The sequence below is a fragment of the Ornithorhynchus anatinus genome, chromosome 7, assembly GCF_004115215.2.
Source record: "Ornithorhynchus anatinus isolate Pmale09 chromosome 7, mOrnAna1.pri.v4, whole genome shotgun sequence".
NCBI lineage: Eukaryota > Metazoa > Chordata > Mammalia > Monotremata > Ornithorhynchidae > Ornithorhynchus > Ornithorhynchus anatinus.
In genome coordinates, this window is record NC_041734.1 from 80,492,238 (window position 1) to 80,509,305 (window position 17,068).

The window sequence follows — 17,068 nt, forward strand, 5'->3', positions numbered from 1 at the left end:
AACAAAGCCCACAATTATTATTATTATTATTATTATTATTAGTTGTACAGGGCCTGGCGCGTAGTGAGCGCTTAGGAAAAATGACATTTATTATCGTTAGTGCTGTGCCGGGCACGTAATAAGCGCTTAGCAGAAGCCGCAATTATTATGATTCTTAGCGCGGCGCCCGGCACATAGTGAGCGCTTGGCAAAAGCCGCAATTATTATGATTCTTAGCGCGGCGCCCGGCACGTGGCGAGCGCTTAGCAGAAACCGCAGTTATCATGATTAGCCCGGCAACCGTCACGTAGTGAGCGCTTAAGAAAAACCACCGTTTTCATTAATCCCGCCTCCGCCACCTGTCCGCCGCGCCGCCCGGGGCCCGCCACCTCCCCTCCCCGGGCCTCGGTTTCCTCATCAGGAAAATGAAAAGCCTGAGCCCCACGGGCGATCGACCTGCCGACCCCGTATCCCTCCCCCCAGCGCTCAGAAGAGTGCCCGGCGCGTAGTGAGCGCTTTACCCGATCCCGTCGTTTACTATTATCGGGAGGGCGCTCGGTAAGCGCCCGCCAGGTCCGACGGCGTGGGTGAGGGCCCCGGAGGCGTCCCGACGCCCGGCGGGCGGACGAGGTGAGTGAGGCGGCCCCGCTCCCGTCTGTGTCTCTCTCCGTGCCTCTCTCCGCGTCTCCGCGTGCGTCTCCGTGGGTGTCCGGCCCCCCCCCCCCCCCGGGCCCGCTCGCGCCAGGCCTTCTTCGTGGACCACAATTCCCGGACGACGACCTTCATCGACCCCCGGCTGCCGCTGCAGAGCGACCGTCCGGCCAGCGCCCTCGTCCACCGGCACCACCTGGCCAGGCAGCGGAGTCACAGCGCCGGAGAGGTCAGGGAGGGGCGGGACGGCCCCCGGAGCGCTCAGTACGGCACGCGGGCCCCGTCCCGGCTGGGAGGCGGGGCGGCCTGGGGGCGCGGAGCAGTCCGGGAGGTGCCCGGGAGCAGGCCGGCCCGTTCTCCGGCCCCGGCGCCGCCGGGGAAGGCGGCCGGGCGTGTGTACGGGGGCGGTCGGAGGCGCAGAGCACCGCGTCGGGTGGTTGGGAGCACACGGGCGGCTTGGCAGGCCCAGTCGCCGCCGGGGAAGGGGGTGGGTGGGAAGGCGTAGGGAGCACTGGCCCAGTCCCTTGGGAGCCCACGGGCGGATTCTCAAGCCCGGTCCCTGCCGGGAAAGGCGGCTGGGGGTGTGTGGGGAGGTGTTCAGAGGTGCAGAGCACTGTTTGAGGTCCTTGGGAGCGCACGGGCAGAGGTCATGAGTTCGAATCCCAGCTCCGCCACTCGTCAGCTGCGCGACGGTGGGCGAGTCCCTACACTTCTCTGGGCCTCAGCGACCTCATCCGTCAGATGGGGATGAAGACCGGGAGCCCCACGGGGGGCGGCCTGATTCCCCCGTGTCTCCCGCAGCGCTTAGAACGGTGCTCGGCACATAGTGAGCGCTTAACGAATACCGACGTTATTATCATCACTGTTATTGTCAAGCCCGGTCGCTGCCGGGGAAAGGAGTGGGTGTGAAGGCGTAGGGAGCACCGGGTCAGGTGCCTGGGAGCGCACGGGCGGATTCTCAAGCCCGGTCCCTGCCGGGAAAGGCGTCTGGGTGTGTGTTGGGAGGGGTTCAGAGGTGCAGAGCACTGTTTGAGGTCCTCGGGAGCACCCGGGCGGATTGTCAAGCCCGGTCGCCGCCGGGGAAGGGCGGGGGGGGGGGGGTGGGAAGGCGTAGGGAGCGCCGGGCCAGGTGCTTGGGAGCACAAAGGCACGTTGTCCAGCCCGGTCCCTGCCGGGGAAGGGAGGTGGGCGTATGCACGCGTGCCCAGACCTCCGTCCTAGTTCATTCGTTCATTCAATAGCATTTATTGAGCGTCCACTAGGTGCAGAGCACCGGACTAAGCGCTCGGAATGGACAGATCGGCAGCCGGTGGAGACCGTCCCCGCCCATCGACGGGCTCACGGTCTAATCGCCTAATTCCAGTCCAGTTGCCCTCGGTCGGGGGAGGGTTCCGGCGGCCAGGGTGGGCTGGTGCGGACCCCCGGTGCCCCCCGCGCCCCCCGTGACGGCGGCGACCCCGGCAGGTGGGAGAAGAGGCCCGGCATTCGGCCCCGCCCGTGCTCCCTCGCCCGTCCAGCACCTTCAACACGGTCAGCAGGGCCCACTGCCAGGACACGGTGCCCATAGGTACGGACCCCCCGGCCCTCGGTGCCCACCTACCCTCGTCTGCCCGGGGCGGGGGGGGGGGGGGCGGCCCGCGCGGTCATCTCTGCCATCCGGCAGGCGCCTACTCCGTGCTGAGCCCCGGGGTGGAGCCCGGGCTGAGGAGACCGAGGCCCAGAGAAGCGGCGCGTGGGTGGCGACGGAGCCCCGGGCCGGCCGGGGGAGCTCGGTCCCGTCCCCCGAGACTCGGGGGCCCCCCCGGACCCCCCGGTGCGGCGGGCGGGGGGGCCGCGGCGGGCGGGGGCGCCGGGGCAGCGGGCCCGGGGGGCGCTCAGCACGGGGCCCTCGGCCCGAGCCCGGCCGCGGCGGCCGAGCGGGAGGACCCCGGGCCCGGCGGTCGCAAGGACTTGGGTTCTCGTAATAATAATGACGGTGGTATTTGTGAAGCGCTTACTACGTTCCAAGCACCGTTCTAAACGCTGGGAGAGATGCCAGGTCATCGGGGTGTCCCCCGTGGGGCTCCCGGTCTTCGTCCCCATTGTCCAGACGAGGGAACACAGAGAAGCGAGGTGACTCGCCCGGAGTCACACAGCAGCGTGGCTCAGCGGCGAGAGGCCGGGCTTGGGAGTCAGAGGTCCTGGGTTCTAATCCCGGCTCCGCCGCCTGTCTGCCGGCTGACCTCGGGCAAGTCGCTTCGCTCCTCCGGGCCTCGGTTCCCTCATCCGGAAAAGGGGGACGAAGACCGGGAGTCCCACGGGGGACGGGGGCCGCGTCCAACCCGATCTGGTCGTGTCCACCCCGGCGCTTGGTACAGTGCCTGGCGCACAGCAAGAGCTCAACACGTACCGGCGTCGTCATTATCATCGTTATTATCATCCGGTCGCTTCGCCTCCCCGGAGTGGGAAGCGGCGCGGCTCGGTGGAAAGAGCCTGGGCTCGGGAGGCGGAGGTCGTGGGTTCTAATCCCGCCTCTGCCACTCGGCAGCTGGGCGACTTCGGGCGAGTCACTTCACTTCTCTGGGCCTCGGTTCCCTCATCTGTAAAACGGGGCTGAAGACCGTGAGCCCCGGGGGGGACAACCCGATGACCCCGTCTCTCCCCCAGCGCTTAGGACGGTGCTTGGCACATAGGAAGCGCTCAACAGATGCCGTCATTATTATTATCATTCCGGCTCCGCCACCCGTCTTCCGGGTGACCTTGGAGAAGTCGCTTGGCTCCCCCGGGCCTCGGTGCCCTCATCTGGAAAAGGGGGATGGAGACCGAGAGCCCCACCTGGGACGGGGACTGGATCCTACCCGATCTGCCTGGATCCCCACCCCGGCGCTTAGTACAGCGCCTGGCACAGGAATGCCGCCTCTGCCCCTGGGCAGCTGACAGGCGGCCGAGTCGGGATTCGAACCCGTGACCTCTGGCTCCCAAGCCCGGCCTCTTTCCGCTGAGCCCCGCCGCTTCTCTGAGCGCCGACTATGTGCCAAACACCGTTCTGAGCCCCGGGGGAGAGACGGATCAGTCAGGTCGGGCACAGTCCCCGTCCCCCGCGGGGCTCACGGCCTTATTTTCCAGATGGGGTCACCGAGGCCCGGAGAAGGGACTCGGCCGAGGTCGCCCGGCGGGGCCGGGATCGGAACCCCGGACCTCCCGCCCCCGGGCCCGGGGTCGATCCGCTGGGCCTCGTCGAAGCCCGCCGTCGCCGGGCTGGGCGTCACGGCCCTGGGCCGCGTGGGCCGGCGGCCGGAATTCCGATCCCGGGGGGCGGGCGGTGGGTGCGATCCCCGCCCCTCACGGCCCCCTCCTCTCCGCCCGCCCCCCGCCCCGTCCCGGTAGCCTACAACGACAAGATCGTGGCCTTCCTGCGCCAGCCCAACATCCTGGAGATCCTTCAGGAGCGACAGCCCGGCCTGCCCCGCCACCCCTCGCTCAGGTGCCCGCCCCAGGAGGGACCCTCGGGGGGCGGGGGGCGGCCCCCCCCGGGGCGGGGAGTCCGGGGGGCCGGTCCACCGCCCAAAATCCCCTCGGCCGGTCGGGCCGCGGGCCCGGGACCCCCGGCGGGGACCCGTGGGACCCGGTCGGGGCCGGGAGATTTTGGGAACGCCCCGCTCATCCATCCGACCGTATCTACTGAGCGTTTACCGCGCGCCGGGCGCCGTGCTCGGCGCCCGGGAGAGCACGATATAGCGGGAGACGGGCGGGTTCCCTGCCCGCGCGAGCTTACGGTCTGGAGGACGGTAAAGGTAGTCAGATAGTTGACGTATTGAGCGCTCGCCGTGTGCGGAGCGCTGTACTCAGCGCTCGGGGGAGCACCGTATAACACTGAGCGGGACGTCCCTGCCCACGGCGAGCTTACCGTCCACAGCGGGGTGAAGTCAGTCAGCCGGGCGTATTTATTGAGCGCCTGCCCGTGCCGAAACAGCACGGCGTGGTGGATAGGGCCCGGGCCCCGGGAGCCAGGGGGTCCTGGGTTCTAATCCCGGCCCCGCCACCCGTCCGCCGGGTGACCTGGGGCCAGTCACGGCGCTTCTCCGGGCCTCGGTTCCCTCGTCCGGAAAATGGGGACGGGGACGGCGTCCGGCCCCATTTGCTTGGATCCGCGCCGGCGCTTAGTACGGTGCCTGGCACCGAGCAAGCGGTTAATAAATACCGTCGACGTTATCATTATTACTTGGAAGAGGACAACAGAGCGATAAGCGGGCACGTTCCCCGCCCACAAGGAGCTGACGGTCTAGAGGGGGAGACGGACGGGAAGAGAAAGGAATGAAAGGAGGGATGTGGACGGGAGCGGGGAGGGGAGGAAGAAAGGGAGCGAGTCGGGGCGACGGGGAAGGGAGCGGGAGAAGGGGAGAGGAGGAGGGCGCGGTCGGCGAAGGCTTCCCGGAGGAGGTGGGCCTGCGGTCGGGCTTTGACAAGGGGGAGAGAGTCAGCGTCTGTGGGATTAGAAGAGGGAGGGCGTCCAGACCGGAGGCGGGCCGCGGGCGAGAGGTCGGCGGTGAGATGGACGGGCCGGAGGCCCCGGGAGCAGGTCGGCCCGAGAGGAGCGGGGCCCGCGGGCCGGGCGGGAGGAGGAGAGCGGCCGGGGGAGGCGGGAGGGGGCGACGTGATGGACGGCTCTAAAGCCCACGGTCGCCCGTTCTCCCCACCCCCCCCCCCCGACCCGGGTGAGAGCGCCGGCCGCCTTCCGTCGCTGCTCCGTTGGTCCGGCCGGGTTTGGCGAGCGCCCGACACCCGGGAGGGGACGGGACCACCCTAGACGGACACGTTGCCCGCCCACAGCGGGGCCGGGGGCGCGCGGGCCCGACTTGGGAAGCTTCTCTCTCCGCTCCCGCAGGGAGAAGATCCAGTATATCCGGACGGAAGGGACTCCTGGCTTGGTCCGGCTGTCCAGCGACGCGGACCTCGTCATGCTCTTGAGGTAAAATAAAATAATAAGCGCGGGTATTTCTTAAGCGCTCACTAGGTGCCGAGCACCGTTCTAAGCGCCGGGGGAGATACGGGGTCAGCGGGTCGTCCCACGGGAGGCTCCCGGTTAATCCCCGTTTTCCAGAGGAGATGACTGAGGCCCAGAGAAGTGAAGCGACCGGCCCGCGGTCACCCAGCTGACAAGAGGCAGAGCCGGGAGTCGAACCCGTGACCTCCGACTCCGAAGCCCGGGCTCTTTCCACTGAGCCGCGCTGCTTCCCGTAGGTGGGCTACTACTCCGGGTTCGAATCCCGTGCTGTGAGCCCTTGGGCCGGTCGCTTCACTTCTCCGGGCCTCGGTGACCTCAGCTGTCAGATGGGGATGAAGACTGGGAGCCCCACCGAGCCCCCGGCGCTTAGAACGGTGCTTGGCACGTAGTAAGCGCTCAACGAACACCACCGTTTATTTAATTTTATTACTACGGGGCTACGAGGAGGAAGGGGAGGAGGAGGAGGAGGAGGAGAAGTGCTCGTGGTGACGGCGCCGGCGAGAAGCAGCGTGGCTCGGTGGAAAGAGGCCGGGCTTGGGAGTCAGAGGTCATGAGTTCGAATCCCAGATCCGCCACCCGTCAGTTGGGTGACCGCGGGCGAGTCGCTTCCCTTCTCCGGGCCTCAGTTCCCTCATCTGGAAAATGGAGATGAAGACCGTGAGCCTCCCGTGGGACGACCCGATGACCCCGTATCTCCCCCGGCGCTTAGAAACGGTGCTCGGCACATCGTGAGCGCCTAACGGATGCCGACGTTATTATCAATTCTGCTACTAATAATAATCGTTGTGGTATTTGCTAAGCGCTCGCTTTGTGCCAGGCCCTATAGTGAGCGCTGAGGGAGATCCAAGTCTATCCCGACTCCTCCGCCTGTCAGCTGGGTGACCTCGGGCCAGTCGCTTCACTTCTCTGGGCCTCAGTGACCCCATCTGTCAAATGGGGACGAAGCCTGGGAGCCCCCACGGGGGACGACCCGATGACCCCGTATCCCCCCGCAGCGCTTAGAACGGTGCTCGGCCCATCGGAAGCGCTTAACAAATACTATTCTTCTTCTTTCCGCAGCTTGTTTGAGGAAGAGGTCATGTCCTTCGTCCCCCCACACGCCTTACTCCACCCCAACTACTGTCCTTCTCCCCGGGGGTCTCCGGCCTCTTCTCCTCAGAGCTCCCCAGGTAACTCCGGGCCGGGGGGGGGGGGGGGCTGGGGTCCGGCGGGACCGAGGGTCCGGCGAGGGGGGAGATCCACTCCGAGATCCCGGAATTCTGCCCGGACGAATTTCCCCGGAGACGTCCCCGAGAAGCAGCGGGGCTCAGTGGCAAGAGGCCGGGCTTGGGAGTCCGAGGTCGTGGGTTCTAATCCCGCCTCCGCCACGTCTCTGTTGTGTGACTTTGGGCGAGTCACTTCGCTTCCTCTGGGCCTCGGTGACCTCATCTGTCAAATGAGGATGAAGACGGGGAGCCCCCCGTGGGACGACCTGATCATAATAATAATAACAACGATGGTATCTGTTAGGCGCTCACTATGCGCCGAGCACCGTTCTAAGCGCTGGGGGAGGCACAGGGGAATCAGGTTGTCCCACGGGGGGCTCCCGGTCTTCATCCCCATTTGACAGATGAGGGAACTGAGGCACAGAGAAGTGAAGCGACTTGCCCATGACCCTGTATCTCCCCCAGCGCTTAGAACAGTGCTTGGCACATAGTAAGCGCTTACCAGATGCCATCGTCATCGTCATCATTATTATTAACCCCGGCTCTGCCGCTTGTCAGCTGTGTGACTTTGGGCAAGTCACCTCGCTTCCCTGGGCCTCAGTTCCCCCATCTGTCCAATGGGGATGAAACCTGTGAGCCCCCCGTGGGCCAACCTGATGACCTTGTATCTCCCCCGGCGCTCAGAACGGTGCCTGGCGCGTAGTAAGCGCTTAACAACCGCCGTCGTTATTAACACGAGATAATCTCGTTGGACCCGGGCCCTGTCCCCCGTGGGGCTCACGGGCTTCACCCCCATTTGACAGGTCAGGGAACGGAGGCCCAGAGAAGTGAAGTGACTCGCCCAAGGTCACCCAGCAGACAGGTGGCAGAGCCAGAATTAGAACCCAGGGCCTCCCGACGCCCAGGTCCGGGCTCTTGCTACCGGGTCGCGCTCCTTCTCTCCCGTCAGGAGGGAAAACACCACGCCGGAAAGCGGGCGCTCCTGGGGCTTCATCCATTCAGTCGTCTTCATTGAGCGCTCACTGTGTGCAGAGCACTGTACTAAGCACTGTTTGGCTTAGTCACTTGACCTCTCTGTGCCTCAGTCACCTCGTCTGTAAAATGGGGATGAAGACCGCGAGCCCCACGTGGGACGACCTGATCGACTTGTATCTCCCCCAGCGCTTAGAACGGTGCTCGGCACCTAGTAAGCGCTTAACAGATGCCACCGTTATTATTATTATTATTATTATTATCTGCTGTCTGTCTCCCCGGTTTAGACTAGGAGCCCCTCACAGGGCGGGGATCGACTCTATCTGTTGCCGAATTGTCCCTTCCAAGCACAGGGCTCCGCACGTAGTAAGCGCCCGATAAATACGATTGAATGAATGAATGAATGAATGAGAGGCCGTTGGGGTCTCTCTCCCCCCTTCTCGTCATTCATTCATTCAATACTATTCGTTGAGCGCTTACTTTGTGCAGAGCACTGGACTGAGCGCTTGGAACGAACAAGTCGGCAACAGATAGAGAGGGTCCCCGCCCTTCGACGGGCGCACGGTCATTCACTCAGCTGTATTTATCGAGCGCTTACTGGGTGCAGAGCACTGTACTAAGCGCTGGGAAAGTACAAGTCGGCAACAGATAGAGCCAATCCCTGCCCGACGACGGGCTCAGAGTCTAGAAATAACGGTATTTCTTATTAATAATAATAATAATAATGATCGTAATAATCATGTCCATTCCAAGCACTTAGTACAGTGCTGTGCACATAGTAAGCGCTCAATGGATACTATCGAATAATCAGCGTGGCTCAGTGGCAAGAGCCCGGGCCTGGGAGTCAGAGGTCATGGGTTCAAACCCCGGCTCTGCCACTTGGCAGCTGGGGGACTGTGGGCGAGTCGCTTCACTGCTCTGGGCCTCCGTTCCCCCATCTGGAGAATGGGGATGAAGACCGGGAGCCTCACGTGGGACGACCTGATGACCTTGTATCTCCCCCAGCACTTAAGACAGTGCTCGGCACATAGTAAGCGCCTAACGGCTACCAGCGTTATTATTATTTGGCAAGTGCTTACTATGTTCCAGGCACTGTAGTGGATATAAAATAATCATGCCGGACACAGTCCATTTTAATCGCCCCCTTCTAGGCCGTGAGCCCAGTGCGGGTCGGGATCGTCTCTCTTTATGGCTGAATCATCCTCTCCCAAGCACTTACTGCAGTGCTCTGCATGCCGTACGCGCTTGATAGACCCCCCCGATTAGACCGAGGGCCCGTCAGTGGGCAGGGACGGTCTCGATCTGTCGCCCAGTTGTCCATTCCAAGCGCTTAGTCCGGTGCTCTGCACATAGGAAGCGCTCAGTAAATACTATTGAATGAATGAATAATTACAAATGAAGGAACCAATGATCATTTGTCACCAATCTGCACTTTCTAAGCGCTTCATCCAGCGCTGTGCCTGCGGTAAGCCCTCCGTAAATAATAATAATAATGATGTTGGTATTGGTTGAGCGCTTACTACATGCCAAGCACTGTGCTAAGCGCTGGGGTAGACACAGGGGAATCGGGTCGTCCCACGCGGGGCTCACGGTCTTCATCCCCATTTTCCAGATGAGGGAACTGAGGCCCAGAGAAGTGACTTGCCCGTGACTTGCCCACCGTCACCCGGCTGACATGTGGCAGAGCCGGGATTCGAACCCGTGACTTCTGACTCCCAAGCCCGGCCTCTTTCCCCGGAGCCACGCTGCTCTAGGGCCCAAGGCAGGACCGATGATGACGACGATGGTTGTCCTTCTTAGAGGAGCAGCGGGGCTCAGTGGAAAGAGCCCGGGCTTGGGAGTCAGAAGCCGTGGGTTCGAATCTCGGCTCCACCACTCGGCAGCTGTGTGACCTTGGGCGAGTCACTTAACTTCTCTATGCCTCAGTTATCGCTTCACTTCTCTGGGCTTCAGCTACCTCATCTGTCAAATGGGGACGAAGACCGGGAGCCCCACGGGGGACGACCCGATGACCCCGTATCTCCCCCGGCGCTTAGAACGGTGCTCGGCACATAGTGAGCGCTTGACGGATGCCAACGTCATTATTATTACCGTCGTCTTCCGCCCAGGGACGCAACGTGCCAACATCCGAGCCCCGGCCCCGTACAAGCGGGACTTCGAAGCCAAACTGAGGAACTTCTACAGGAAGCTGGAGACCAAGGGGTGCGGGCAGGGCCCCGGAAAACTCAAGTGAGCGGAGGAGCCGGCGGGTGGCGGGGGGCCGCGCCGGTGCGGGCGACGGCGGGCACGCGACTGGCTCGGGACCTCTGCGGGTTCCGTTGGGCCTCTCCTCGTGTCGTCGTCGTGGTATCTGTTGAGCGCTTCCTCTGTCTTAAACGCCGTCTACGCGCCGGGGTCGCCGCACGCCTATCAGGTCGGACCCGCGAGGGGCTCATCCCCGCTCCGCCGCCTGTCGGCTGGGTGGCCTCGGGCCGGTCGCTTCGCTTCTCTGGGCCTCAGTGAGCTCATCTGGAAAATGGGGATGAAGACCGGGAGCCCCACGGGGGACGACCCGGTGACCTTGTGTCTCCCCCAGCGCTTAAAACAGCGCTTGGCCATAGTAAGCGCTTAGCAAATCCCAACTTTAGTATTATTATAAACTTGTATCTCCCCCAGTGCTTAGAACAGCGCTTGGCCCATAAGAAGCGCTTAACATGAGAAGCAGCGTGGCTCAGTGGAAAGAGCACGGGCTTCGGAGTCAGGGCTCGTGAGTTCGAATCCCAGCTCTGCCACTCGTCGGCCGTGGGACCGTGGGCGAGTCGCTTCACTTCTCTGGGCCTCAGTTCCCTCATCTGTCAAATGGGGATGAAGACCGTGAGCCCCACGGGGGACGACCGGATTCCCCTGTGTCTACCCCAGCGCTTAGAACAGTGCTCGGCACCTAGTAAGCGCTTAACAAATACCAACGTTATTATTATTATTATTAACAAATACCATCATTATTATTATGATTATAAGCTTATATCTCCCCCAGCGCCTAGAACCGTGTTTGGCCCATAGGAAGCGCTTAACAAATACCAACGTTAGTATTATTATACCCTTGTATCTCCCCCAGCGCTTAGATCGGTGCTGGCCCATAGTCAGCGGCGTGGCTCGGTGGAAAGAGGCCGGGCTTGGGAGTCAGAGGTCATGGGTTCGAATCCCGGCTCGGCCACTCGTCAGCTGGGTGACTGTGGGCGAGTCGCTTCGCTTCTCTGGGCCTCGGTGACCTCATCTGGAAAATGGGGATTAAGACTGTGAGCCTCCCGTGGGACGACCCGATGACCCTGTATCTCCCCCGGTGCTTAGAACAGTGCTCTGCACATAGTGAGCGCTTAACAGATACCGACATTATTATTATTATTATTATTAAGCGCTTAACAAATACCATAATTATTATTATAAGCTTGGATCTATCCCAGCGCTTAGAACGGTGCTTGGCCGTAGTAAACGCTTAACAAATACCAACGTTATTATTATTTTAACCTTGTATCTCCCCCAGCGCTTAGAACGGCGCTTGGCCCATAGGAAGCGCTTAACAAATACCAATGTTATTATTATTATAACCTTGTGTCTCCCCCAGCGCTTAGAACGGCGCTTAGCCCATAAGAAGCGCTTAACAAATACCATCATTATTATTATTATTATTATTATAAGCTCGTATCTCCCCCAGCGCCTAGAACGGTGTTTGGCCTATAGGAAGCGCTTAACAAATACCAACGTTAGTATTATTATAACCACGTATCTCCCCCAGCGCTTAGATCGGTGCTTGGCCCATAGTAAGTGCTTAACAAATGTCATCATTATTATTAATATTAATAATAATATTATTAGCAACAGACAGGGACATCCCCTGCCCACGGTGAGCTGACAGTCTCGGGGGCGGAGGGGAGACGGACAGGAACGGAAAGAAATAAAATCGTATCCGCTCTGCGCGCCTGCGTGTGTACTCACATCCATTCAATCGTATTTATTGAGCGCTTACTATGTGCAGAGCACTGTACTGAGCGCTTGGAATGCACAATTCGGCAACAGATAGAGACCGTCCCCGCCCGACGACGGGCTCCCGGTCTAATCGGGGGAGCCGGACGGACAAAAGCAAGACAAAACATTGTGTGCACACACCGGGTAAACTCTAACCGCCTGGCCAGGAGATCATTCTGTGGCGAAATCCCGTCCGACGCCGGTACTTGCTGAGCGCCCCCGGTGCGCGGAGCGCCGGGCGGGGGCCCCGGGGAGCCCGGCCGAGCCCCGATCGCGTCCCCCTTCCATCCCCCCCGGCGCAGGTTAATGATCCGGCGGGATCGGCTGCTGGAGGACGGCTTCAATCAGATCATGGCCTACTCCCGGAGGGATCTGCAGAGGAGCAAGCTCTACGTCACGTTCGTCGGGGAAGAAGGGTAAGTCGAGTCACGCCCGTGTCTTGAGCCCGGACGACCGCGCTCAGCGCTCGGGGCGGGAGGACAGCGGAACCACAGACAGACCCGTCCCCTGCCCACCACGAGCTCCCGGTCTGGAGCGGGGAGACGGACACGAATGTCATGATAATAATCGTGTTGGTATTTGTGAAGCGCTTACTGGGTGCCGGGCACTGTTCTAAGCGCTGGGGAGATACGGGGTCATCAGGTGGTCCCCCGTGGGGCTCGTGGGCTTCATCCCCTTTCGACAGATGAGGGAACTGAGGCCCAGAGAAGTGAAGCGACTCGCCCAAAGTCACCCAGCTGACCAGCGGCGGAGCCGGGATCGGAACTCACGACCTCCGACTCCCAAGCCCGGGCTCGTTCCACTGAGCCCCGCTGCTCCTCGATAATAAGAAGAATAATGTTGGTATTTGTTAAGCGCTTACTATGCACCAAGCACTGTTCTAAGCACTGGGGAAGGTACAGGATCATCAGGTTGTCCCCTGTGGGGCTCACAGTCTTCATCCCCGTTTGACAGATGAGGGAACTGAGGCACAGAGAATGGAAGTGACTTGCCCAAAGTCACCCGGCTGACATAATAACGTTGGTATCTGTTAAGCGCTTACTCTGTGCGGAGCACCGTTCTAAGCGCCGGGGGAGATACGGGGTCATCGGGTTTTCCCACGTGAGGCTCACAGTTTTCATCCCCATTTTCCAGACGAGGTCACCGAGGCCCAGAGAAGCGAAGCGACCCGCCCACGGTCACCCAGCTGACGAGTGGCGGAGCCGGGATTCGAACCCATCACCTCTGACTCCCGAGCCCGGCCTCTTTCCGCCGAGCCACGCTGCTTCGCAATAATAATAATAATAATGTTTGGTATCTGTTCGGCGCTTACTATGTGCTAAGTGCTGGGGTAGATACAAGGTCGTCAGGTAGATAAAACACGAGAAGCATTCATTCATTCATTCAGGCGTATTTGTTAAGCGCTTACTACGTGCCGAGCGCTGTCCTAAGCAGCCTGGCGCAGTGGCTAGAGCCCGGGCCCGGGCGTCAGAGGTCACGGGTTCAAGTGCCGGCTCCGCCGCTCGTCCGCCGCGTGACCTCGGCCAGGTCGCTTCACCTCTCTGGGCCTCAGTGCCCTCATCGGCAAAATGGGGATGCGAGCCCCGACGGGGGACGGGGACCGGGTCCAACCTGAGTGACTGGGAGCCGTTCCAGCGCTCAGTACGGTGTCCGGCCCGCACGTAGCCCTTAACGGATAACCACCGTGATTTTAATTCTAAATGAGGGATGTGGACGTGAGCGGTGGGGGGCCGTGTGGGCGGACATAATCATAATAATGGTGGTATCTGTTAAGCGCCTGCTATGTGCAGAGCAGCGTTCTGAGCGCCGGGGGAGATACGGGGGGATCGGGTCGTCCCACGTGAGGCTCACAGTTAATCCCCATTTTCCAGAGGAGGGAACTGAGGCCCAGAGAAATGAAGCGACTCGCCCACGGTCACCCAGCCGCCAAGTGGCAGGGCCGGGAGTCGAACTCGTGACCTCTGACTCCGAAGCCCGGGCTCTTTCCACCGAGCCCCGCTGCTTCCCATTCATTCAGTGGTATTTATCGAGCGCTTCCCATGTGCAGAGCACTGTACTAAGCGCTTGGAATGGACAACTGGGCAACAGATAGAGACCGTCCCTGCCCGGCGACGGGCTCCCGGTCTCAACGGGGGAGACGGACGGCAGAGCACGAAGAGAGGGAGCGGGTCCGGGGCGGCGCGGAGCGTTTAATGATGTCGGTGTCCGTTAAGCGCTCACTACGTGGCGAGCACCGTTCTAAGCGCCGGGGTAGATACGGGGTCATCGGGTCGTCCCACGTGAGGCTCACGGTTAATCCCCATTTTCCGGAGGAGGTAACCGAGGCCCAGAGAAGGGAAGCGACTCGCCCACGGTCACGCGGCTGCCGAGTGGCCGAGCCGGGATTCGAACCCGTGACCTCCGACTGCCGAGCCCGGGCTCTCGCCGCTGAGCCGCGCCGCTTCTCCGTTTAGCGGCCGGGGGCGTCCAGAGGGAAAGGAGCCGTGACGGGAAGTGGCCCTCCGCTAAGCGTTGTCGCGGAGGGGCCGTCGCCGTGGAAACCCCCCGTCTCCCGGGGCCGAGGGACCGGGGGACCGGATCCCGAGGGGGTTTAATCTTTCGGGGCATCTGGTTTCCCTGGGCGTCTCTTTGGGGCTCCTCGGGTGCGGCTTCCTGCCCCGGGGGGGGGTCCCTCCCCGTCCCGGGCCTCGCCGCCTCCCCTCCTCCAGGAGGGCCTCCCCCATTCGCTTCTCCACTGGGGCCCCCCCGGTCCCCTCGCCGCCCCCCCCCCCCCCGCCTCCCAAGCGGCGGAGGCCGTGGGTTCGAATCCCCGCTCCGCCGCTTGTCCGCTGGGGGACTCTGGTCGCTTCCCGTCTCCGGGCCTCGGTTCCCTCATCTGGAAAAGGGGGATTAATACTGATAGCGGTGGTATTTGTTAAGCGCTTACTGTAATAATAATGTTGGTATCTGTTAAGCGCTTACTACGTGCCAAGCACCGTTCTAAGCGCTGGGGGAGATACGGGGTCGTCGGGTCCGTCCCACGTGAGGCTAACGGTCTTCATTCCCATTTTCCAGATGAGGCCACTGAGGCCCAGAGAAGTGAAGCGACTCGCCCACGGTCACCCGGCTGCCGAGTGGCCGAGCCGGGATTCGAACCCATGACTTCTGACTCCCAAGCCCGGCCTCTTTCCACTGAGCTCCGCTGCTTCCTGGGAGCCAGAAGGACCTGGGTTCTAATCCCGGCTCTGCCACGTGTCCGCCGTGTGACCTTCGTAAGTCACCTGACTTCTCTGGGCCTCAGTTTCCCTCATCTGGAAAATGGGATTGAAGAGTGCGAGCCCCACGTGGGACAGGGACTGGGTCCAACCTGATGACCTCGTATCTGCCCCAGCGCTTAGAACAGCGCTTGGTTACATAGGGAGCGCTTAGAGAAGCAGCGTGGCTCAGTGGAAAGAACCCGGGCTTCGGAGTCGGAGGTCATGGGTTCGATTCCCGGCTCGGCCACTCGTCGGCTGTGTGACCGTGGGCGAGTCGCTTCACTTCTCTGGGCCTCAGTTATCTCATCTGGAAAATGGGGATGAACCGTGAGCCTCCCGTGGGACCACCCGATGACCCCGTATCTCCCCCGGCGCTTAGAACGGTGCTCTGCACGCAGTAGGCGCTTATCAGATACCAACATTGTTATTAACGAGTACAGTAATTACCAAATACCCGTGGGACCTTGGGTAAGTCACTTCGCTTCTCTGGGCCTCGGTTCCCTCGACTGTAAAATGGGGATGAAGAGTGAGAGCCCCAGGCGGCACGGGGACCGTGTCCAACTTCTATCTACCCAGCGCTTAGAACGGTGCTCGGCACATAGTAAGCGCTTAACAAGTACAATAATTACTGGAATTACCGTGATTACGTCCGGTAATTATCACTGAAAGTGGGACGGTCTCCTCCCTCCAGGGGTGGGGTTCATTCATTCAGTAGTATTTATTGAGCGCTTACTATGCGCAGAGCACTGTACTAAGCGCTCGGAACGGACAGTCGGGCAACAGATAGAGACCGTCCCCGCCCAGTGACGGGCTCACGGTCTATTACACCACAGCTGGAAATAGCAAAATAAGAATGGTATCTCTTAAGCGCTTACTATGTGCCAAGCGCTGTTCTAAGCGCTGGGGAGATACACGATCATCAGCATCTTCCCCAATCCACTCCTCCCCCACAGTCAGTCATTTTCACGTGGATTTAAAACGATAATACTAATAATGTTGGTATTTGTTAAGCGCCCACTATGTGCCGAGCACTGTTTTAAGCGCTGGGGGATGCAAGGGGATCAGGTTGTCTCCCGTGGGGCTCCCAGGCTTCATCCCCATTCTCCAGATGAGGGAACCGAGGCCCAGAGAAGTGAAGGGACTTGCCCGAGGTCACACAGCGGTTGAGCGGGATGAGAAGCAGCGCGGCTCAGGGGAAAGAGCCCGGGCTTGGGCGTCAGAGGTCGTGGGTTCGAATCCCGGCTCCGCCACTCGTCAGCCGTGGCACTTTGGGCCAGTCGCTTCACTTCTCTGGGCCTCAGTTCCCTCATCTGGAAAATGGGGATGAAGACCGGGAACCCCACGGGGGACAACCTGATCACCTTGTATCCCTCCAGCGCTCAGTACAGTCCTTGGCACATAGTAAGTACTTAACAAATACCCCATCTGTCAAATGGGGATTAACTGTGAGCCTCACGTGGAACGACCCGATGACCCCGCATCTCCCCCGGCGCCTAGAACGGTGCTCGGCACATAGTGAGCGCTTAACAGATACCAACATTATTATTATTATGACCATCAACATCATGAGAAGCCAGGGGCATCCGACTATCTGTTCTCTCTCTGTTGCCGTCTTGTCCATTCCGAGCGCTTAGTCCAGTGCTCTGCACATAGGAAGCGCTCAATGAATACTATTGAATGAATGAACGAAGGAATGAGCGACTCCCAGGCCCCGGGCTCCACCCCCGAGGCCGCGCTCCTTTCCTCCGCCGATGCCCGGCTCTGCCGGAGTTGCCCCCTCCGGGAGCGGAGGTTCGGACTGGAGAAGCGGGATGGCCTAATGGCAAGAGCGCGGCCTTGGCCGTCGGAGGCCGTGGGTTCTAATCCCGCCCCTGCCACTTGTCCGCTGTGTGCCCTTGGGCCAGTCGCTTCACTTCTCTGGGCCTCAGTGACCTCATCTGGAAGATGGGGATGAAGGCTGTGAACCCCACGGGGGACAACCTGACGGCCCCGTATCTACCCCGGTGCTTAGAACGGTGCTCGGCACATAGTAGGCGCTT

General features: G+C 61.3%; 1 protein-coding gene across 1 annotated transcript in view; it reads left to right on the forward strand.

Annotated features, from left to right (window-relative positions):
* Nucleotides 1–17,068, forward strand: part of HECW2 (HECT, C2 and WW domain containing E3 ubiquitin protein ligase 2) — a 97,905-nt gene that overhangs the window by 47,566 nt on the left and 33,271 nt on the right. The window contains exons 14-20 of the mRNA XM_029069687.1: nt 725–859; nt 2,095–2,197; nt 3,997–4,093; nt 5,495–5,578; nt 6,674–6,783; nt 9,900–10,020; nt 12,096–12,209. Coding sequence (XP_028925520.1) covers nt 725–859; nt 2,095–2,197; nt 3,997–4,093; nt 5,495–5,578; nt 6,674–6,783; nt 9,900–10,020; nt 12,096–12,209 — 764 coding nt within the window. The remainder of the gene's footprint in view (nt 1–724; nt 860–2,094; nt 2,198–3,996; nt 4,094–5,494; nt 5,579–6,673; nt 6,784–9,899; nt 10,021–12,095; nt 12,210–17,068) is intronic.